The sequence below is a fragment of the Cygnus atratus genome, chromosome 7 (assembly GCF_013377495.2).
Source record: "Cygnus atratus isolate AKBS03 ecotype Queensland, Australia chromosome 7, CAtr_DNAZoo_HiC_assembly, whole genome shotgun sequence".
Classification (NCBI taxonomy): Eukaryota; Metazoa; Chordata; class Aves; order Anseriformes; family Anatidae; genus Cygnus; species Cygnus atratus.
In genome coordinates this window covers 32,853,151-32,877,115 of record NC_066368.1, presented here as the reverse complement: position 1 = coordinate 32,877,115, position 23,965 = coordinate 32,853,151, and the positions used below count along the sequence as shown (strand labels likewise).

General features: G+C 42.1%; 1 protein-coding gene across 1 annotated transcript; it reads left to right on the top strand.

Moving 5' to 3' along the window:
• The first annotated feature begins 2,312 nt into the window (after window positions 1–2,312).
• Window positions 2,313–4,198, top strand: LOC118246069 (pulmonary surfactant-associated protein A-like). Its single transcript, XM_035542878.1, has 3 exons — window positions 2,313–2,460; window positions 3,096–3,173; window positions 3,822–4,198. Exons 1-3 carry the CDS (start codon window positions 2,313–2,315, stop codon window positions 4,196–4,198), a joined length of 603 nt encoding a protein of 200 aa, XP_035398771.1.
• The last annotated feature ends 19,767 nt before the right edge of the window (window positions 4,199–23,965 follow it).

Genomic DNA, 23,965 nt, shown 5'->3' with positions numbered 1-23,965 from the left:
AAAAGTTCTCAATATTCAAAAATTATTTGTACTCAGTGAGGCCCATATCCTTGAACCTGGTTGAGTTTGTGATTAAAAATAAAAAAGCTTATAAATAATAGTTTACAAGCTAAAATAATTATAAAGAATATTACATTATTCTATTAAGCATTAACAAGTGCAGTAGAAATGCAAATATTTTAAAGTATTTTAGCTTGTTCCATCTTATCAATATGCTGATGAAAATTGAGAGGAGAAAAGTTTACAATTTATCAAATCCACATCAGTTCTTCTTGGAAGGAAGTGTACAAAGCAACTTCGGTTTCCCAGGCCATCAGTCAGCACATGAAACTCACTAACAGAGGCCAAGCCCTTCTCACACCTGCCTAATCCACAGTTTCTGCCAGATGCAGCTGAAGTGCTGAAGTCATTCCCACCATAGATGCAAACACCCAGGTTCTGCCAGTGTCTTTTGCTAGGGCTTATCTGGACCCCACGTAACTGCCTCACAATCTGTTTCATGAAACAATTAGAAAACCTCAGCCAAAAAATGTTAAGAGGACCAAGTCAAACACTCAAAAGTTAGGAACTTCAAATTTTAGCATGAAAATTTAAGCGAAGGTTACTTATGCAAATTTAAATTGGCCCACATACAACTGGTATTGCTTATTTATTTTTCACAGGACTGGTGCCTTTTCCAGGGCACTCGATAAACAATGCAGGGAATTAATCAGGCCTCTGTGGGTATGACACCAATGGCAAAGGACCCCACCTTAGCTGCTGAGGTAACGCCCTGTGAGGGTGCAGGGTACAGGATACCTACAGAGGTGAGCTAGGCTTGCTTCAATGCAGTAGCATCTTAGGCCAGTATGGATATTGCTCGCGTTCCTTGTCTAACCTCAAAGCACCCATTCCTCAGCCAACTTAGCTGTTAGCCTTCATGCAACATCAGGATGCTGTCCTGACACAAGGATGCTGTGATCCCACCTACTTATTTGAACTGGAACACAGCCTGAAACTCCATTCCTACAAGTCCCAGTTAGATGGAAACAACTCTTAGCTGAGACTAACTTAGAAATGCATAGCAACATTTTCCATTTCAGTGAGACTCCATGCCTTAAGGCTTCTGTAATTACAGGAATGATACAGAGCAGCTTTTTCCTCACTCAAAGGTGATTTTGCTGTTGGATAAAACCATGACTTACATTGTACAGTAGAATTGTTATTTGTAATATATAAACTTCCCCTAGAGTAATCTGTAGGTTATTTAAGTCTGTGATGTACTATTGTCTTCTGGCTTTGTTGCTACTGTTTGATTCTGTTTAGTTACAAGTCTTCAATAATTACAGACAGAGGACTTATCGTGATATTGAAAGTGACAACATTGTAGGGGTGTTCCTGATGAATATTATGCTTCAGGTAAACTCCTTATTTTGGCTTATCTTAACTGACATTTGCAATTTAACATTTACACAGCAATTCTGTGGAAATATCAAGTATTTCAAATAAGTATTGAGAAATTGCTTGTTGTACTCCATTTTTTCTAACATGCGGAAGTGTTTCTACAAGTCAAAGTACCCTCAAATTTTGTACTCACGTTTCAAGTGTTCACCTCTTGAAGAAAAACCCCTATCATTCAAATTAAAGGTCATGAAATTTCTATTCATGTGCAAATTCATATCATATTACACACTCTTCGTATTTCCCATAGATAAGATGAATCTCAAGTTACACACCCTATAAATTAGACTATTTAATGTGCCTTTCCTATTTCTTATAGGAGCTGTCAGGTAAGTTAAACATCCTTAAAAAGGTTTCTCTTTAAAATGTGTTTAATTCTCTCAAGCTGTTCACAAACCTCTCTGGTTTAGATATCTGCATCTCAACATTTTTATTTAAACTTTAGCATACTGTGACAGAGGATATATCCTGCAGTGAAGATACTTTAACAGGTGAATATTAATAATTGTTTCCCTCTTAAATTGATAGAGAGTGTCCCAGTTTGCCTTAACCTGTTTCTTTCTTACCAAAGCATATGTCTGTTGCTCTTCTGTAAGATTAACACTGGAACTATAGCTTGTTCCATGGGAAAAATGGCATATGATAGTATCTGCCATATAAAAATGGGTTTTGAGGGACAAGGTTTTTTTGTTGTTGTCGTTCTATACCTCTTAAGTAACATAGCTTTACAACTGTCAATCACATTCATTTCACTGAGGGTATCTTAGTAGAAATTTCAAATCCAGACAAAGTTCTGAAACTTTTTTTTTTTTTTTAAACAGGACTCTACACAGGAGAGTAAACCAAGACTTTTTTATATTTGGCTTTGAATAATGCTGTCACCACAGATGTTCCACAGAATCTTAGCAGTGGCTCTTTTCCTGCTCCCCTACTGTGCTCGAGGTAACCCAGCACACAAGTTTCCAGTGCCCGGTTTCAGGATCTTACCTGAAAATGGGATAGCTGAAGGCTTTATATCAGGTACCTGTAGTTACCAGCTCCTTTTGTATTTACATACACTGTTGTGTTCCATCTTTATGCTTCATAAACCCAGTGCTATGTTATGTGAATTGATGTGGGTTCTACTTGATGAAAAATTAGCAGATCTTTATTAATTTCCTGTATGAAGCAAGATGTTTAAAACTCTCCTACTTAATGACTCAGTGGCTCAGTTCACATCAAGAAAAGGTTATCATTTTCCGTAACAGGGCACAAAAAACTTGTTGCCAGGTGTTAGGCTGGAACTGTGAATAAGCGCTTGAAGAGCCTGAAGAATTCTGTCAACAGTCCCAAAATACCATTAAAAAAAAATCAAACAAACCCACTGCGCAATTGCCAGTCTTTTGTCTGGACCGTCTCAAACATTTGTAGATTAAAGACTAACCCAGCCCGTTAAATCACGTTTTCCATAAGCATCTCTGCAAGTAGTTGCCATGAATTTGTTCCTTATACTCAAAAATATTATGTATGAAATAATCCCTTATTTAAAAAGCAACAATGAACTAACAGGTCAAGTTGCAAGGATTGATCTTAATTTCACACAATTACCTCTGCTTTATCTTAAAAGCCAAGATTTAAACTGCGAACCAAAGTGCATAATCTGATTTTGTTTTTAGGCTTCAAATCACTTCCTGGCAAAGAAATGGGAGATGTTATCCTTCAATTAGAAGATCGGATTTCCAAACTTGAAAGAGGTAATTTATCTACCTTTATTTTCTGCTGTAGCTTGATTAGGGGGCATAAAGAAGATGAGCAACAAAATGGCTTCTCAGGAAAAAGCAGAATTTTCAGAATTTTCATTACATTTATGTTTTGTTTGGTGGCAGATAGTGATAACTGACAGGGGGGCAGGGGGCATTAGTTTTCTGTAACTGGGGGAGATGCCTAGCTAACAGCCCTGAAGTATGGCTGCAAACAAATCCAACTTGGACTAAAATCTCTGCCTATGCAAAAGTGCTCCATGGGCATCTGTCATGTCCCTAATAGAAACTGAATACTAAAAAAAATACCAAAACATCCACAACCAGATCATATCTAAGATCCTACTCGCTCAAGGGCTGACAACTATCTCTATATTCTGCAAGCCATCACAGACGGCTTGTGCAGTAGAGCTAGACTCAGAGGGAATAATAGCGTACTTTATCTAAATGTAAAGATACAGCTTTTAGGGGTTGTCTTTTTTCTCTATTTTTAATCTTTGATTTTAAGCTTTCCTCTCCTTTAATTATTTCTGGGTTTAACTTAAAGTTATGGAGGAAAATAGGCAGTGGGAATTACAATTAGCAGCAAAATAACTACAAAGCAATGCACAAAAGATTAACAGCTTCCACCTGTTCTTGCAGTCCTCCACTTGGAAGGAATAATAACAGCATCTGAAGGAAAAATATTTGCTACCAATGGGAAAACAGCCGATTTCCACGCTACAGTGAAAAAATGTGGAGAGGCTGGGGGTTCTATTGCCACTCCAAGGAATGCAGGCGAGAATGATGCCATTCTGTACTTTGTGAAACAGTTCAATAAGTACACCTACCTAGGGATAAAGGAATCTCTAATTCCAGGCAAATTCCAGTTCCTGGATGGTGCTGAACTGAGCTATACCAACTGGCATCCAAACGAGCCTTCTGGCAAAGGGGAAGAGGAGTGCGTGGAGATGTACACTGATGGTACTTGGAATAACAAAAAGTGCAACCAGAATCGCCTTATTGTCTGCCAGTTCTAGTGCTCCCTCCTGCTGCTGTCTGGCAGGGTCCCTGGAATTGTTTTTCCCATCCCTTGTTTCTTCATTTGTAGCTAGTGAACTAAGATAACAGCATGAAAAAATAAAAGTTACTTTCCCAGCCTGATCTGGCTTCTGAACTAATACCATCCATAAAGAGACTCATTATAATGAGAGCAGTGACCATTTTGTCTGCTTTCTTACTGATTGTCCAATGCCACTGACTCTCTCAGTAAGACTGCCCATGTGTTCCTATGCTCTCTTCAACTGCTGACTTTTTACAAGAGAAAAAAGTAGATCTCTTGAGCACATACCTAAAGTGACTTGCAGCTACAAAAGCTTCCAATCCCTCTGTAACCACGAGCCTTAAAGTTGTATTTTGATCCCCTTAGTTCCCAGATTTCCCTCACCAAACCTACCTTACCACAAGAGGGTCTCACCCATCTTAACGTTTCCCATGGGAAAGCTTTAGAACCAGCAGGTCTTTAATCCTCATATACCTGAAAAGCAGTGGCCAGAAGCCACCTGGCTTGAGCACCTCTAGCAACTCCTAATGGCTTTCTTGACACAACATTAGCAGGATGAGAAGACCAACATCTCATGCCATGTGGGACATGGTGTGGAAGAAAATGCACAGGAGACAAGATGATACAGTGCCCATGGAGTTTGGTGAGATCAGCAGAGCCATGGGAATGTCAATTTATTTCAGCCAAAAGGTAGATGGGTTAGATACCCAGTGCTGATTTCTAGGCACCACTGGCATTTTCAGAGCTGTACAAATCTTGAGCAGGATTTCCCTGGGGCTAAGTCTGGTGGAAATGTGGGTTTTGGAAGCCACCTGTATTCCGTGCTCATTGTAGAAACCATTCAGAGCTTGTCCCCTCCTGTTCAAGTTAATTTATTGTTTAAAACAAAGCTTTTTTAATAGCGTTGCTGCTGGGGTCCAATCACCAACCAAAGCTGGTCATTCCCAAGATCAAAGGTAGAGCTGGGCAGTACAACAGATGCACCCAGAGATGTCTGTGAATTTTTTTCCTTCCTCTTGGGCAGTTGACTCCAGCATAGCTTAGACACCATAGGCTCTGCATAAGCTCCACAGATACATTGAGCAAAGGCTGGCTGACCATTTAGGCACACCTCCATACACACCAGGCCAAACGACTCACTATCAGCTGCACCCACTCACATGAGCTTTCTTAGTCCCAGCTTGGTCACAGGGAGCCGACCAAGGAAACATGCAGGCCTAGAGCCAGACCAGCTCCTCATTCCCCCTGGGTGACGGGGAGGCCAAACCATCAACGTATAAAGGTAAGTGGGGGGAGGAAGGCAAGCCCACAACTGGTGCAAATGCTGGGGTCAGAGAGGGGTCTGCTTGCAGCCCCATAGCCATGCACATCCCTGCAATTCCAGAGCAGCAACTGGCTGTGCATGGCATTGCTGAGCTGGCTTAAATTCAATTACTGGAATATTTGGGTACACATTCTCACCACCTGCTCTATGGAAAGATACCAATCTTCCTGGCCTCTGTTCAGCTCTTTGCTTGTTGTCATGGCCTGCGAATCACTCTTGCTGTTATTCTCTGCAAACCAAGCAATTTATCTTACAGGTATTTACTTCAGTAGATTAACGCTACAGGACCAACATAAGACCAAGACACCTTTCTGCTTGAACGATTTGGTGTCTGCAGGTGGTTTGCTTCCACAAGGTACCTAATTATTCACTCTGGTAATATTCAGATTCTTCATCACAACAATGCATATGAAATAGGACTGCTTCCCTGTTCCTGGAATGGTAAAGTTATCCAAACCTATAAAAAGAAATGTTTTTAGAGCAAAGTCCTCCATTTATCCAACACATCTGTTTAGCATGCGATAAGATCCACAAGCTGTTAACTAGAGCACTGTTTCTGGACATCACAATCACAACGTAAAACATTGAATCCTTTCATATTAGGTCTAGGTAGACTATTATGTTGCTATGCTAACCCAGTTTGAAACAGGTATGCCGAGGGAAAATGGGGAATAAAGAGTTCGCAGGCACTGTTTCACTTTCAAACTATATTCTTACTCAGAAATGTTTTACAGTTTACCAGTAAATGTCTGCACCCACCAGCTCACCCGCCCACAGCCTTCAGCCTTGCGTGACTCCTGTTGTGAAACTACCTCTGCCACAAGCACAAGGAAACAGGAGCACAGGCATCACCTCGTGCGGTAGTTTTCCACTCATCGTATTTCAATACGGTTTAGGAAGCTTACAACAATTAACATCAGCCTAAGAATGAAGTTTGACCCCACCAACATTTAAAGACATGGTAAGTTTTTATTTTATGTCTCCTATCTTGGAAACTTAAGCTTCAGTATCAGAACATCTCCTTGCTTATCTACAGGGGTTACAGAACCATTTCAAAATCAGAAAAAATTGCAAGTACGTAAAAGAAAATGGGTGTCTAGCAAACATGTGCCATTGCAGAAATGTTTGCCCGATATTTGGGCATTTTCCCCCATGGACTCACCAGGGAGAGGGTAAGGTACTTAGTGTTACCCTGCAGCTACAGATGCTAACCCTGTCCAGTCACTCTACTTGTGGTACCAGATGAGGACGTAAAACCTCAGCCAAAGCAAATACTTCTTACTCTGCTTCATTTCAGTCCCTCCAGCAACCCTGCCAACAGCAGACAAGTCTGGAACCGGCGGTCCCGACCTGAACGCCCAATCCGTACAGCATTTGGACACCTATTTCATTCATTTCCAAAATCTGACTGAGAGGGCAGCACAGAATCCTTTGATTTGTAGAAGGACAGAAAATGCCCAAGGCTAGAACAATCATTAATGATTACTTCAATGTTATTTTCTGAAACCTTTGTGAAAATATTTTAAAAACCTAATCTGCTCAATTCTAACCTTGAACACCAGCTGTGCCTTATGTGAATGTACCAGCGCTTGTGGGCGTACAACAACACCGCCCAGCATGCTGACAAGCCAAACCGATGTGCTTCAAATATCTCAGCCAGTGGAGAGCACCACTTCCAAAGGTGATGGTCATGACTCTGGGGCACTGCGTACAGGTAAGAGGGTCAGTTCTTAGGGGCTATGCAAGGCCACCTCCACACCAGTGTGGAGTAGAGCCTGAATTGCACAGCGAAACCCCTGAAGGGGTTTCTATGTGCTTCTTACTCCCCGTAATAGATAACACAGCCATGATTTTTCAAATACTTAAAGTTAAGCTCACAAGTAGCAAGTGTTGAACCAAACTACATTGTTGGGAGTTGGGTGGCTGAACCCCCTGAATCTGCAACAACCTTAGGGGCTGTCAGCCTTCATACTCTGAAGGTTTCCTGTGCTCTCACTTAATAACTCAGCTTCTGACTGGTTATTATCAGAATATTGACTATGAGTAAATACGATTTTTACAGAGAAAGCTCAAGTGGTTTCCAGGCAGAAAAAGAGCCATCACTTATTGCAAGCGACTGTCTCCTAAAGCAGCTCGAGCACAAGTGAACAAGCAGGGTGTTGTTTTACTGGTCCCGAGCAAACCGTGGTCAAGGCAGAACTGCTTCACCCTCGCTTTGAAAAGGATTGTGCCACTTTAAGAACCAGCAAGTGGGAGGTGGTGCAGGCACCACTGTACAAACAAGTACCTGTGCACCGCTGCGCACCTCAGCTCAGGGGCCCGCTGCCCTCACGATCCCCAGCAGGTTTAGCACAGCTCCAGTGCACGCTCAGGCTGCTGGACGGAGGATGGATGCCCAGACAAACCTACTCAGTTTCATCAGCAAGACTTGCAACACACCTTGGGGACACTAACAAGGTAAGAGTGGATGGAAAAGAGCTAAATTCCTACAGGATCACTCAAATTTGTTGCTTCATCTGCATCACACCTCAGGCAAAGTTAGAACTTATTTCACGTAGTCAAAATGTAAAGTTTCTATTCATGTATTTAATATTAAGCTCGCTAATATCAAAAGAGTCAGTTTGCTAAATAGTTTATGATGTCAGCAAGTGCACTGCATAAGGCAATGCTTTATTTTCCTTTTAAAGTTAGCAGACCTTGAGCTTGTATGAGTCCCTCCAAAAGCATTTAAACATTTGAGGATAGGCAATGTCTGTTTGGCATACAGGTGTATATAGCCCTCCACTGTACTTTTAAGAGTGAAAAAACTAACAAACATGCCAGGAACTAAGATAAAAAACACCTTGCTAGGTGAAATATAGAAAAAAATAGAACTTGCATGTCCAAAGCAATTCATGCATATTTTAAAAGACAGTCTTCTGTTTTATTTTAACTTTCATTTTAGTTACCTGCTTTCTAGAAAAATAAGGTGAAATGTACTGCAACTAAAGGCACCATCAGCCAAATCCCAGTGTTCTGAGCTGCTTTTGTGTTATTAAATAAGCTCTGTCTTCATCATGTCTAAGATTTTAGAAGTTAGATTAGATTTTGGTAGCCAAATCTCATTTTAAGATTTTTTTCAACTAAATTTGTATTTAGTGACTTTACTCACAATGCTAGATTGGTTTTACTTTAATCAGACTAAATTACAGCATGCTGTGGAAAGGTTGAAATCCTTTTTAAAATGAATGCCTAAGTATTTGTTATAATTAGCACTTCATTCAGTTGTTACTTGTAGAGGCAAATCTGTAATACAAGCCAATTCAGGGAGATTTCTTTTAATTTTATGATTCAGTACATTTTCAGAACACTCTTCGTTTGAAAGCGTAGGACCTTTAGGGATGAGTGCAGTTTGATCTTTGAGGTTTTATACAGTTGAAATACGGCCTTTTCTCTAAGCTACTAAATCGATGGATTTGATTTCTGGGTTTTACAGGAGCTTTAAGCGACACTTTTGCAGTGATAGTTTTCTTGACCATCACCCTCATTTCTAGTTTATCAGTGTGCAAGAACCCCAGGTTTCAGAACTTTTCACATTCCTACTCTTTGCTACCTCTGACTTCAGGTCAGAAAAGTAGCACAGAGATTCACCTTTCTGCTGCCACACACTGTTACAAGGCAGACTAGGGACACTGCAGCAGTGATGGCCTCTCCAAAAAATTGTGTAGACATGTCTAATCTTTAAATGCTGTTAGGGAGCTGGCAGCTATGTTCAAGAATCAGCACACGGTAATACTCATTTGCTCCACTTGAAGTCTAAAGATTTTGATCAGTGAGTGAGGAAGAGCAGCAAGCAGAACAAGTTCATTGTTGCAGGTTTAGCCCTTTTGACTTGTTTTTCCATTAAAACAAGTACTTGCTTAGAAGAGGTGTTCACATCTGCAAAACAGGAAGCCTTCTGCAGCTCCAGCTGTGCTAAAGCAACAGTTAGTCCATGCATCTATCTAGGTAGCTCTCACATCTAAGTTGTAAAACCCCTCCCACAAAGAGCTGCAGGCCCTGTTACACATGAAACCGGAAACACAATACCACATATCTGGTTTTATCTGATATTCTGAACTGGTGTATTTTAGCAGGACTTCCAACATGCTAAAATAACAAATGTAGGTGTAAGGAAATAACTAATATTCGGTCTTTAACATTTCATCTGTCTTTTTGCTAAGTACTGTCAGTCCTGTTTTTTCATTCAGTTTGATAGTATTTATCTCTGCCAGGAAGGCAGACTAGAAATCAAGCACTGCAGAAGTAGGGCTTGCCCTGTTTACTTACACAAAGTGGAGCGTGACCAAGGTATTCACAAAAGCTGTCATACAACTACACTTCATAGTTTTTTTTTTACTGTCTGCTCTAGTTTTAGTGTGTTTCCATAACAATGAAAATCCAAGCTTATACACCATAGGACTATGCCCATTGGGATGGGGAAGAAAAAGGGAATGACTGATCCTCAGGTATTAGTGAACAGTGCAATAGTGGCCTAGAGTCTTTATAGAAAACTTCTGGCTGATAGGTCTTTCTGAAGGCCACATTCTTTGATGCAGCCAGGTCTTCACAAATGACATTGGGGTAGAACCCCAGTGCTGCTGCCAAGAGTTTCCAGTAACATTAGAAAGAGGAATCTTAGAGCAGGCCACCCAGCACAAAATTAAACACTGAATTCACCTGTTTGGACATTAGTCAAGGGTCTAATTTCCTTGATGTGCTTCCATAAATACTCGGTCACATAAGCCTCTAAGCAAGTGTCAGCTTGAGGCATGTTTATGCTTGCTTTACAAATATTTAGCAACAAGGGTTTTACTCTGTAAAAGGAGCACTGAGTAGCTCACCAGTCGGGAATTTCTGTTGTTGCAAGCACTGAGGTTCCCCCCTGCCTGAGGTTATTTACCTCCAGCAATCATGGCAAGTCACAGGATTTACAGAGAATTGGTTCTTTCTAAAACCCTGTAAATATGTGCTTAAACCTGAAATACTGTGTTAGGGAAGATGAGAAACTGCAGCTTTTCTGTTAGAATTCAAGATGAGGAAAGGCAAACAGCCTTTGTCCACATTCTTCTTCATCTCCAACTGTCTTTTACTCAGATGCTTTTTGGTTGACACTGAAAGCTGTAGTTACTGAAGAGAATAGCCCGATAGAAACAAGAGAATATAACTCAATTTGATAATACAAAACAGGCCCTGTAGGCTTTGATCCATTCTGCCTTTTTGGGAGCCTTGTAAAGTTGTAAGTGCAGCCACTAAGAGTTTAAAACTTGCTTTCTCTGTACATAGAGGTTGGTCAGCAGTACTAGATTTGTGACCTTTCCAAGTAGAGAGAAAAATTACAAGATAGTCAAGTATTCTGAAGTTTGGAGGAGGATGAGTTATATAAATAGATATTTCTGATGCCAATTCAGATACCAGATCATCTTTCCACCCCATGCAAAGCATCTTCAGAGGACCCACAACTGAGAGCAAGTAACAGACTGGGAGGCCACCACCTCCCACAAGCATCTCGCTCAGGGACATTCTTATGTTACAGTGACCCCATGAGCTTATGAAGGCTATGTGAAAGCTTTAACACTAGTTCTGTAGTTAGTAAATCAGCCTTTTTTGTATAACTGTGTTGAAATCTTCACCATTTGGCCTCATCACACTGAGGAAGAGTAACTCCCCACACCACCCCAGTTGTGATAGGCAGATAAGTACATTTGGATTTTCATCAGGTTTTTCATTTTTTTGAGAACTAAGACTAGGAAAGATATTCATGAGTAACTTGGAGAAAATGCAAGATCAGCAGAGGAAAAATAGCTGTATTTAAACACAGGTTCATTGCAGCTGAAATCAAAGATAACACTCATTACAGCAATGCCTGCAGCAGGCAGGACAAGCACTCTTGAATAGTTTCAGCTGGTGGGGAAAGACTGCAGATTAGTTGCAGGGCAGAAGCCACCAGACAGCTGTCTCGGCAGACTCTGCCCATCCACCTCACTGGAAGAGAGCAGCCTTTGTCAAAGAATAGATTACATGGATTCCCCGCCCACCCCCCCCCCCCCCCCCCCCCCCAAGAATCATAAGTAAAAGCTTCAAATCAAGCAGACAAAATAGTTTCTGGCTTTTGTGTTGTAGCAGGCTGTAGACTGGCAGACAAGTGCATCACCTAAACGTACCATAATGCAAGTCTTTGTTTCCTGCTTCTGTAGTCCTCTGCAAGAGTTGTGTGCCATCATCTTAAAGACATTACCATTCATAAACAGATCTGTGTTAAGATAAGGGCAGCAGCAAAGCAATCCGCTAATTAAGATGTGTTTTACAAGACCTACTTTAGATTGCATTAAACAATTAATGAAGCATACCAGCTTCATTTCCAGACTTGTGTCACAAGGTTATAATTCTGTTTTGGGTGTAAGGGTGTAAGAATAGAATTGTGATTTTTTTAAGAAAGAAGTCTGTCAACTGCACTAAGAAAACCCCTTCTTTAGTGTCCAGAGAGGTCTTCCATCATTTGTAGCTCAGAAGAAAAATCTTTAGTACATAGCTTCAGATAAATCTTAAGTGAAATGCTGGCAATGGAGGGTGCAACCAGAAACCCCCACTTTTTATTAATATTAATTATTTTTCTTTCTCAAATGTCCTCATCATTGTATGCTTCTCCAAAGAAGTCATTTATTACATTCCATTTATTGCATTTATCTCCAGCCCTCACAAAGGCCTTTGCTCTTCTGGAGAGCTGTTAAATTTAGGGGATAATCTAGAGCATCCTTCACTGCAAAATATTTTGTGGTTTAGACACCAGATTTGATATGTTTACTGATGAGGATTTTAGTTGATAAAGAGCTTGCAGAGCTCCAGTGGCTGTGTATTTATTCTGAAAGAAACTCAGCAGTGTTTATACATTTCTAGAGCAATGTCTTGGTTGACCATTATTTTGATTTTTCTTCATTCATACCCTCCTATAATCAAACCTGAGAGGTTTAGAAAGTTAGTAGGGTTACTGGCTGTTTGGGAAGATTTAACCACACAGCTTGTGTGCATCAAGTACTGACAATGTGACAAACACCTCATTATCTCAGCAGCAGCTCCAGATCTTATGCAGCTGCACTGAATGAAACAGGCCAGCTGACACTGATAGGCAACATTTAGGAAGGTCATGGCCTCCAGCCTCAGTGCCTGCTAATTGCTCAGCAATGCAGTCTAACAGACTTATTTTTCAGACTATTTGCATTTGGGACATGTTCCAGTCATAAAATTAACTTATTTATAAGGCTTCTTACTGAAAGGTATGTAAAAGAGTAATACTGATGTATGGCATGTCCCACTCATCATATAGTGGGAGTCAGGAACAGTTCCTGACCTATTCAGTCCCCAAAAGACCAAAGGGGTGCATGTGCAGTTGCCTCTGCTATATCATCCTCACCACAGTTTTCTGCCTGTAGAGCATTTCCATTCCTCAGAAGGGCCAACTAAAGCTGACTCCTCCCAGTGAGTGTTTTCTCCCACAGACTTGCATAGGGTTTTGTCTGACCTTTGCATTACTGCCGGGGCAATACTGCAACACAGCAACCATATTCAAGCAACTTATCCAAGCATAACAAGGTCATCTTCAGCAAGGGACTAAGCAGAGGGTGCCTTCCTCTGGTGCTTCTACTGCCCATGTGCCGAAGTACACCTCATCTTATTTTCTCAGTAGAGGAAGAGAGCAGAGCCTACCTTCATTCCCAGCATCCAGGATGCCATCTCTTTCCCACACAATGTGATATAATCCAACTGAAGATTACTGAAAGTTGTTTTTTTGCCAGTTTAACTGGTGTGACCTCCTCAAACAGCCAGCATTTATAGAAAGGGGTGGTCTCTCCACTCTCATCACCTCAAGCCTGTTGTGTGAGGGCTGCTGGGTACTCTAAGTGGATGTTCTCCCTTCACCATCTGCTGATGAGGGATCAGCATCACAGAAAACGGGGACAGGGGTTTCCTATGCAGACAACAACTGAATAATAGCCTGTCTAAACAGAAGAACTGAAAGAGGGGAATGAGGAAGAGAGTGAAATAAACAGCAGGAATCAAAACGAAACCTAGAGACAGAAGCAGCAAGACATTGACAGAAAATGTCTGAGGGAGAAAAAGAGAGAGCATAAGGTCAGAAATTAAGGTATTTAAAGAATTCATCAATGGACAAGGACAACTGGACAGAGGACAGAAGGCCCACCTCTGATACTACCCATGCAGCTGTGTGTCAGCAACAAAGCAGTACAGGGCAGCTCCCCAAGCAGCCCTTCTCCCACAGCTGCCTCCCCTGGAGTAAGTGGTCTCAAACACACTTACCTTCACACACCCACAGAGGGTAGAAGAAAAAATCTCATGCCTTAAGAAAGGTGAGAGTGTCACGGGGAACAGGCCTGGCAAGTGGCATTCCAGAGCCATCCTGCCACAGGTATGTGCTTGGCTGGTGGGGAGGCCTCACACATGCCTCAGGCACTGAGCTAGGGGAGCTTCACTCATACCCTCCATCTCATTCTCTAGTTTGTAGGAGTGGGCATTAATCTGAAGTGTAAAACCTAACATGAGCTTTCAAAGGGTTCAAGTTTCTGGAAAGGTCTCAGCACTGCTGCAGGGCAGGCACAGACACAGCTGAGTCTGGAAGGAGAACAGGTTTTCTGCTAAGCCTCTCTCTTTCCCTCAAAAAAAGATTGAGCTGGTACCTCAAATGGAGAGAGCATAGGTACAAAAACATTGACACCAGAGAGCAAAGGCTTGACTCAAAGTAACAGAGTCCTGCACGTTTAGCAGCCCAGCAAAGCTCCAGCTAGAGTCTGCCTAACAGGCTGCTAGCCTTTGTTAAGGAACATCATCACGCAAACAAACCCTGCAGGGTTTGGTATTAGATATCTGATGCTTCTCCTTACAGACCTCAGTACAATGCTCCTAACTGTGCATGATTTTAATGCTTTTAAGCCAGGTACAAAATTGTTGGCAGCTTGTTAATTTCCAAATACACATTTTTTTCTACTTCTTCCAAATAAATATATTTCTTCAGTCCTGCTTACATCTTATTCTTCTTGTAAGGATCAGGATTCAATGACTGAACCCCCCTATATCCCCACTTTGAATAGCTAAAGACAAACCTTGGACGTCCTCCAGAGAAGCCCAGGCTGCACCACCATCCCTCAGGAAACCTCCTCCCAGCCAACACTAGCAAGGGGCTCTGGGAAAGCCCTGCCACCCCCAACCACCCCTTTTATATGCATCATGGCATTCAGGTGTGTGGGCCTGTGCTGAGGCGCTGCAGGCAGCCCTTGATGAACTAGGGCACACCTGTAAACAGCCCTTTCTCCTTGCCTCAAAACAAATGTGATCTAACCCCTTCCTAACTGCTCTGCTTTTACTTCTACTTTATGGTACTAAAGTTGTGAGACATTAGCTCTGCTTCTGCTCTGCAAGTACATGCCGCGGCCTGACTGCTAAACCTCTTCACATGTGTTCAATAAAAAGCATTTCAAACAGAAATTAATTTTATACAGATTTAACGGTTTCATTAAAATATATCTGCAGTCATTCATAAAACACATAATTCTTTACTGAGCATCCATTGCAGTTCTCTGACAAACACAGTTTCTAAAGCCTACTTTGTAGGAAAAGAAAAAATAATAATAAAATAAAAATAAAAAATATATAAAATTATATAAATTATAAAAAATTATATAAAATAAAATACCTGATGGCAAATGACTCACAGAGCACCCTTCCTTCCATCATATCCTCTTATCCTCAGCTTTAGCTTTGGTAGATGTCAGCATAACTTTGTGTGGCGTTGCTCCAGGTGTGGGGGGGTGAGGCCTTACTGACACCATTTGAACAGGCCATTGGCAAAGGCTTGCACTAGGGTCAGGCGCGGCCTTGTGGGGGGCGTGTGTCGGTATGGTGTCTTACACCAAAGTCAGCCACTGCCACTGAGACACAAGGGAAGGGCAGGCTGATCCTCCACAGTGGCTCTTGAGGGAACAAAGGGTGACAAGAGTAAGAGAGAGCGAGCACTCTTCTGGGGCCTGCAGCCAGGGAAAGTGGGCTTATTCCTCAAGACAAGGCTTAGCAAGTGACAGAGGTGAACGTCTCTGTGAGGTGAAACTCCCCAACTCCCCAAGACCGAGAGGGCCTCCATTTTGTTTAGCAGGTCAATTGTGCTGACTCACATATTACTCTACCTGATGTGCAAAAAAGCGTGGTCCAGCTAGTCAGTTGGGTTTTATCTAAAGTTGGACTAAACTAAACCAGGAAAACAAAACCTTAAAATGCTGGAAAGCCATTTGAAATTCCTTCCCAAGAGAACACTTTGCTGGACAGCTGGCAACAGACAGGTCCTGAGAAAAGGTTTCTAGAAAAGTACTTCCTGGTGGTGTGTCATGTTGATGCCAGTTGGAACCAGTCCTCGTGTGAGCCAGTCTTTAACACACAGAAACACAATTTGTCTCCCACCTCCTCTCCCTCTCCTTCTCCTCAGACACTTTATCAGCTCTACTCACTAACATCAGGTTGATTTGCCTACTTGGTGAGCAATGTGTTTGTTAGATAAATATCAAAAAGTGACTAGCAATATTCATTTCTAAAGCAGTAACGTCTTTAATCTGCTAACTGTGGTCCCATGTGTGGAAGATGACCCCCAGTGACACACTTTAACTTTCCCATCACATGCTGATGGGAAAACACACAAAACAAAGCCAGTGCTCCACTCTGAGAAATGAAATTAAGAACTAGATTGAAAAGTGCTAGAGCTGCCATTTCGATAATGCCATCCAGCACAGGCATTGTTTGACCGCCTGACACATCATGAATCTGACTTCACACCTCTGTTTCCTATCCCTTTGCTAGGTAAAACAAACACATCTATACAGTCATATTTGCAAGAAAGTAATGTGGTGTGCTTTTTGCTTTACAGCTTCCAACTCTTGACATGGAGGAAATGGTGGTGGAAACAATCCTGGCACCATGGGAAATACTGCTGGTCATTTTTGCTACAGTACTGATCATGAGCTTCCTTATGGTCCTGCCCCCCGCAGCAGTGGTGATCTGGAGAATGAAGCGTGTGCCTCTGATCTCGCTGCAAGGCTCTGTGTGAGCCAGCCAGGCATCACTTTATAGGATGCTTCAAAACTATGAGATTTCACAGAACCAGTTACTGCCTAGGATCTATCCCAAAGTGACGCTTTTCCCACTCTGTTGCTGCTAAGTTCCTGTAAAAAGAGGATGTGTAGAAATTTGTCTTCCTTACTACAGTTTTCAGCACTTTGCCTTCCATTTTCTGGTCTACATTGTAATCACTATCGGTCACTCGGTTCCTAGATTAACTTCTCTTGCATTATAATGGACCGAAAACAGGACTGAAAGAGAAGAAAGCACAGTTCAGAACTGTATTCCCTTAACTAATACCAGTAAAGCCTGCCTCTCTATAGTTACATGGTAAATATTGCCAAAGCCTTTGACTGAGATGACTGACAAGTTGTGGACATATCAAGAGCAAGCAGTGTAGTCTGGGGAGCAGGTTTTGTAGTTTGTTTGTACTGTGAAACCTAAGAAACAGACAATGGTGCAATAAATAAGTATCTTGTGCTTCTTTTGTCTGATCTGAAAACTTACTTTTTTTTTTTCTTTTTTTTTTTTTTGGCTTGTTTCTTTTCTTCTATATGAATTTTCTTCTCTTTCCTAAATCCTGTGTCAGAACACAAAGCCCTCCCCATCCAGGGGCTGGGGCAGGAGCAGGAGGCATAGCCCAATGCTCGGACATGCCTGGCCAGACGGCAACTTGAAGTTAATGCAAACAAAAAGCAACTATTTGCCTGAATTACATTATGCAAATTTACTCTGGGAAATAACATGATTAAATTTACTTTAGTTTTTAACTGTGTCATATAGGCTTATTGGTTCAACTGCCCTTTCTCATATATAAATAGTAACTTGGACAGTGGGAATAGAACAAAACAGCTTCTTTGCAAGTTTATAACAAAAATAATTTTCAGCTTAATATCAAATTCATGCAATATCAAATTAAAGCCTTCCAGCCTATTTCTTCCACATTATGTGAAGCCCATTAGTAGGATTTCTGATGCACAGGTTTAACAGTTTCTGTTACTTTACAAGAGCAATGGGCTTGATTTCCTCATAAAATCCGATGCTGTGTTTCTTTTCTTTTGTCAGATGGTTTGGAAAATCACTAGAATAGCTCAATATAACTCAGAGAAAAATATTTTTAGTACCAATAGAAAAACGATAATGGAAGGCACTCAGTGCTTCAGATAGATATTGCATTTGAGTATCAGCTGATAATGAATTGGCTGGAAATAAAAGACTCAAGGACATTATAACTTCATTTTTGTTCATGATTTCTTTGCCAAAAATAAACAAACTCACCCATGATTGAAAAACATTTGCTTTTCTTTAAGACTACAGCATTTTTCTCACCAACACAGTGACTACTTAAGTTACTGCCTTATAGTTCATATGCAGGCAAAGCAGCCAAGTCATCCCTTCATTGGTGTAATTGCTATGTTAACAAATAGTCATATGACTGGCTGGTTCTAGGCCCAAAGGCAACTGATTTTTTTTTCTTTGCTTGTAATGACTAGATTCTAAACCTGAAAGGTAGTGTGTAATTTTTCTTAAATAATGTTATATATCTGAGTCATTTAACTGATTAATGAGGTAAAGGTCAATTACACATCATGTACAGTGTAACCACTGTATCTGAGAGATTCACAAGAATAGGGAAAAGGTAAAGAAGAGAAAGAAAACACAAACAGATGAGCTGGCTGTCTTCAGATCCATGGCTTCAGTGTTTGCTCAACAGAAGAAAATTAAAACAAAACCCCAAGCTTGGATTCCACTGCAAACCAAGCAAGCAATAACTAAGCTTTCTGTTTAGATTTCATCATAATTCACATACACGTCTGTTCTGTAGCAACAGCTCCACAAATAAACTGGATTGCCAGTGCTGTGTTGTCTTGGCCTTCACTCACACTACATGCCAGGCAGCCAACAACCAGAGTTTGCTGCTCTTTATGCTTCTTACTCTCTGGCTTTGGGTTTCCAGTGTACACACGAGCACAGGGGGTATATGAGGCGGTGTAAAAGAGGGAGCGCTCATAGAAGGACAGGGATAGGAGAAAGAACAAGAGGTTTTATATTTCTTGGAAAGAATCAATGACAAAAAAATATCATTTGGCTCTTTGTTCATCAAGAGGGGGGATACTGGGGAGGGTGGCTAGTCAGAAGCTCTGGAAATCTTGGGCTAGGGCCAGGAGCTGCCCCAGCACTACTGTGCTGACACCAGAGCATCTTAGCCGGTCAGCCCTGCACTCAGTCCAAAGCCCTAGAGCTCTACCCTATATACAGCCTGTCCCAACCATATTATCAGCCAGACCTCATCTGCTTTTGTATTCCTCCTCTGAAGTTAAGCCACAACTTGCAGAAACCACAACCTCTGCCTAAGAAGATATGATGAAAATATCAGATAGTTTATGGCAATCAATGCTCATCAGTTTAGGGCAATCCCATTTCTCACATTTTGTGCTGGCTTGAAACGCTACGATTTTTTTGCTGTTTTATCTAGTTACAGCAAGCACACAGGGCACTTTTGGAATGCTAGACGTGCACTGAACTCTACCTAAGGGTATGTACTTCTGTGGGACATCCATAAGCTCATAAGTACAAAGTGAGAGACATTTGAACTGTCCCCCAACAAACTGCAGAGCTTTGGTTTGTAGCTCATGTGAACCACAGCACCCTGAGCACTTGTATGCAAGGTCTGATTTCACCTCCAAGTACACAGGTGTGTGAATAAAGAGTTACCCTACAGACACAGCTGTTGTGACTTGCATTGCTTTAATGGTCACCAGAGCAACAACAGTGATTGATTGGCAATGGTGAAAGTAATTCACTGTATGGCCCTTTCATCATAAAGATGGACCTTGACCGAAAGTGATTTCTGAAAACAATTACTGTGTTTAACTACTGACCACATCCATTAAGCAACTGTAATTCTTTTATAATTCCGCTTAGACAAATTTAAGGCTTAAAAAAGTGATCTTCTTTCTTTGAAATGCCCCCACTGTGAGCTATGTGATTAGTTTTAGCCTATGTAGCCTCTACGCAAGAGCTGAGGTCAAATGGTGACTATGATTGCTAACCTTCTAATGAAATACAAGCTGTATGTTTGCAGGTCTTAGCAGGGATTTCACTGCTCTGCTTCTGTCATCAAAATACCCATGTCCGACCATAGACAGCCACTTGGCTGGTGGCACAAGCGTTTTGGGCCTGCCATCCTCGGTGCTAGTAACCACACATTAGACAGTCCGCCTGCTTGTCATGGTTGGAGATGTCTACACCTTGCTCAGCAAGTTCTTTGAGGAAAATGTTCAGCTGCTCGGGCTCAGAGAAGGCTAATGTGTGCAGGCAGCTGCTGTTGGCAGGGAAATAGGCAGAATCAGCTCCACTCACGGCCGTCTCCGAGGCTGGAAAGATCAAAGCCAACAACAAAAGAAGCAGCTGAATTACATAGCTAAACCCAGGCATATTTGTCCCAATCTTTAAACAAGCTCCAGCATTCCCATTTTCCAGACTGAAGTCTTCAACCTGGCATAAAGTGACTGTATGATTGTTTTGTTAAGCCTTGGGAAACCCAACTGCTCTAGCTACAAGACACAGTCAACAGTCAAGTATTTTTCATTAACCATAGGGGAGAGAGAGGTTCATATTTTTGTGTATGTGCATTCACGTTTATTTTTAAATTAAGGAAATAATGACGGATTCAGATGGTCACACACTGCTTGCTGGAAGCAATGGGAGCATTCTTAAAACCCTTGGGCTGCCACATGAAATGGTGGCGTTGCTGGCTGAGGGACAGCTGCTGGGTTTTATTGTGTGCACATACAGTGAATACTGCAGGTGCTGGCCAGTTTTACTGAGGCTCTTCGAGTACACTTGCAAGATAAACTGCAGCTGTGTGCTGCCACTGCCAATCCAGCTGGTCACACAGCCACTGGGCAGTGTAGGTTTTGTATCGAGACGATAAATGCTTTCAGTTAAAAAAAGTGCACCATCCCACAAACCTAAGCCATGCAAGTCCTATTTGCTAAGCCAACCCGAAATAGCAGTGCTCATCAGCACAGGCCTTTGTGGTAGTGTTAAAACTAACTTGCTTTCTGGTGCAGCAGTTTGCTGGCCCAGCATCAGCCCTCACAGTCTCATGTGTGCCAAGGCTGTTTTTCTTGCCACCCTTTTTAAAACAAAACAGGCTGATCCTCCATCCCTCTGCCCAGATGTTTGAGAACTACTCACGCCTGCAAACAGCCAGTGTTTGCCCCCCAACCATCTGAGTCGTCCAGGAAAACCCAGTGATGTTGCCACAGGTTTCATACAGCCTGCTTCTTCTGAGGAACTGGAAGTCATAACCCTTGGGAAACAAGGATGGGAAAAACAGGTGTGTCTTAGGATACATCACAGTAACCGTAAATGAAGAAACATTCAGCCAGTGAAGATCAATACAAACACTACACCCTCTCCCTGTCCAAGGGCAGAAAAAGTGTACCAGGAAAAATCATGCATTACACAATAAACACTTGTAAATTAATGAATAAAGCCAGCAACCTAGTAGCAGTGAACCGTGACTATTACCTTGTTGCACATGGGTTTGCAGTACTCAACACTGTGGATGGTGACACACACCAGCCCACCGTTCTTAGGGGCCAGAGGCTGTGGGCATTGGGGTGAATGCTTGCAAACTTTCAGATGGAGTAAGAAAAAAGAAAGAAGAAACACACATTCAAGTGAAAATGAGTATAACAGTCTCTTCCCAAGCAAACTATATGCACGATCATTGACCTTTGCTGGGTAGCAACTTCCCCTCTACCTGACTCCGGCAAAGTAAGCATTTTTGTTTGCTTAAAGCGCTATTTTTTTTCTTTTTGCAACACCCAATTTTTCCATCACTTGTCACTGTGACATCAAAGTCCCTGCCAGCCCCAGTTATGCCTTAAAAGTGAATCAAAGTGGCAGTCATCACAGAACCGACATTCAGTACTGTTGTGGGTAAAACTATCCAAGTATTTCCTGGGAAAATATGACTGAAAAGCCCACCCCAAGGCCCCACCACCTCTGCGAGGCAGCTCAGCAGCTCAGCAGCTCAGCTGGGCTGTGCACAGACACTGCCGTGCCTCCCAGCTGTCTGCCAGAGCAGTGGCTGAGCAACCTTACTTGCTGGCTTCTTGTTGAGATTTATTTTTTTTTAACTTTTTTTTTTTTTTGGTCCCTCAGGAAGTGCGGGCACTTAGCTCATTCTGACTGCAGGTTAAAAAAATAATCTTGTGGCTTCTCCACTGCTGCTTTGTTCAACACCCAACAAAGAGGAACATGGCTGCTGTAGGGGTCTCACATTTGTCTTGACTAGGTCGCAGAATATCAAGACTTTCTTGCAGCACCCAGATGAGGCGATTGAGGGAATCACGTCCACCTTTTTTGACCATTTCAGGGAAGCATTCTGAATATTTCTATGGAGATAGGGAGGAAAAAAGGATAAGCTGAGGAGGAAAAGCCTGGGAATTGATTTAGGAAAAGAGGGAGAGGGTTTTTCCATTTTACTGGGCTTGAAAGAGAGGACTGGTATGGATGTTTTTCTTCTATGTGCGAAAATACATAATTGTAAACAGCTGTGTGTGTCTTCTTTCTGTATAAAACGTTGGTTTGCCATTCTTGTCTGTGAATGCTGGCATCTCACAGACTTTCTGTGTGTGTGCATGTGTGTAAATGTAGATATTTGTGAATGTGTGTAAACAAATAAGTTTCTGTATTTTTATCTAGCAGTTGCTCTACATGGATATGAATATATATTTCCTTTCCATATGTATATGCCTACGCGCACATGTGGATAGTTAAAGACTGTGGTAAACTCCACAACCAAAACACAAGTGTCTGCCATCACTATGACAGATACCAATTACTTTGAACTCAGACACAGGAAAAAGGGACAGTGCAATTCTCACTACCAGATGCTGAAGCACTCATCAGCAATAGGTAACTCTGGTTCTTAGTCTTGAAACTTTAAGAGACATTGGTGAAAGCGATGGACATCAATCACACATATGTGGCAAAGAAATACCATTTCTACCGTATTCTAGGGTTGCTGCCTGGTCACTCCCTTATGGTATACCTAGTCCATAGAAGGTAGGGGCAAAAAGTCATAAAGCAGAGGCTTTCAGTTAACTAGCTTTACTTATATTTAAAATATTTAATGTTATATTTGAAGGTGGAGTTGAAAACTTTATACATGTGAGGTAAAAGAGATGGTGCAAGCACCTTTGTATATGTGAAGCAAAGCAAAACTGCAAAATACATCTATAAGGATTTTGACTAGCAGTAACAGGATCAAAGACACAGCAGGTCAAATGCCTGTATTCTCCCTCCCCTCCCACCATGTACAAAGCGGGACAGGAGTGCCAAAGCAAGCATGCTCGTGTCCCACTGTGCGTGCATTCCCGGCAGGGCCCTGCTGTTCCCACTACCAGCAAAAGGTGTGTGCTACCTCTCCAGGTTTGGACAGTACAGCCAGCCTCTTACCTCAAGACACTTATTCACGTCATCGATGGTTGCACTTTTGCAGTCACTTGGACTGGCAAAAACTCCAATTCCAGAAAAATCTAAAAGACAAACAGAGAAGCATGTACATGGTTAATGATCCCTTCTGGTGCGCGCACACACACACACACAGACACACACACACACACAAACCCCAAAGCTCAAAAACCAGTACTTGTTTATGGGAATTGTGCCACTGTGCCGCAGTGCTAGTGCTACCTTGTATGTCTGTAGCAATCAGGGCTCAAATGTGAATAAACCCTGCAAGTATTGATTTACCCTAAACAGTTTACAATTTGATTGCCTATGTGTGGCTACCCAGGCCTGGGTTCCCAAGTGGGATGCCTCATTTCATTGAGATAGTCGTTTTTTAGGTAATTGCAATTCGTATTTAAGAACAGCATTATCTTACCTGTAAGAAACTCTGCTAAACTTACAAAAAGCAGCGTTCCCCAGAGCAGGCAGGAGCCGAACCGCATTTTTGCTGTGGTAGATCAGGGCCTGGCTACCCGTTGCTTGTGGAGCCTAGAAGCTGAAGTGCTGGTGCCAGGCACGGGGCTGCGTTTGGCTGGGCAGCCAGTTTGCACCACGCCGGGCACCAGGCAGTGGTGTGATAGGACACTATGATGGGATGGGGGACGCAGGTATTGTCTAACTTGCTGGGAAGCCACTGGACAGTCTGCCAGAGGAGGCTGGGGAGGGCAAGGGGAGGTGCTCCTTACTGCTGGGCTGGGCTGGCTTCCCTGTGGCTGCTGCCAGCCCCATTGGGAAATGTTCAGATTAATTAATGTT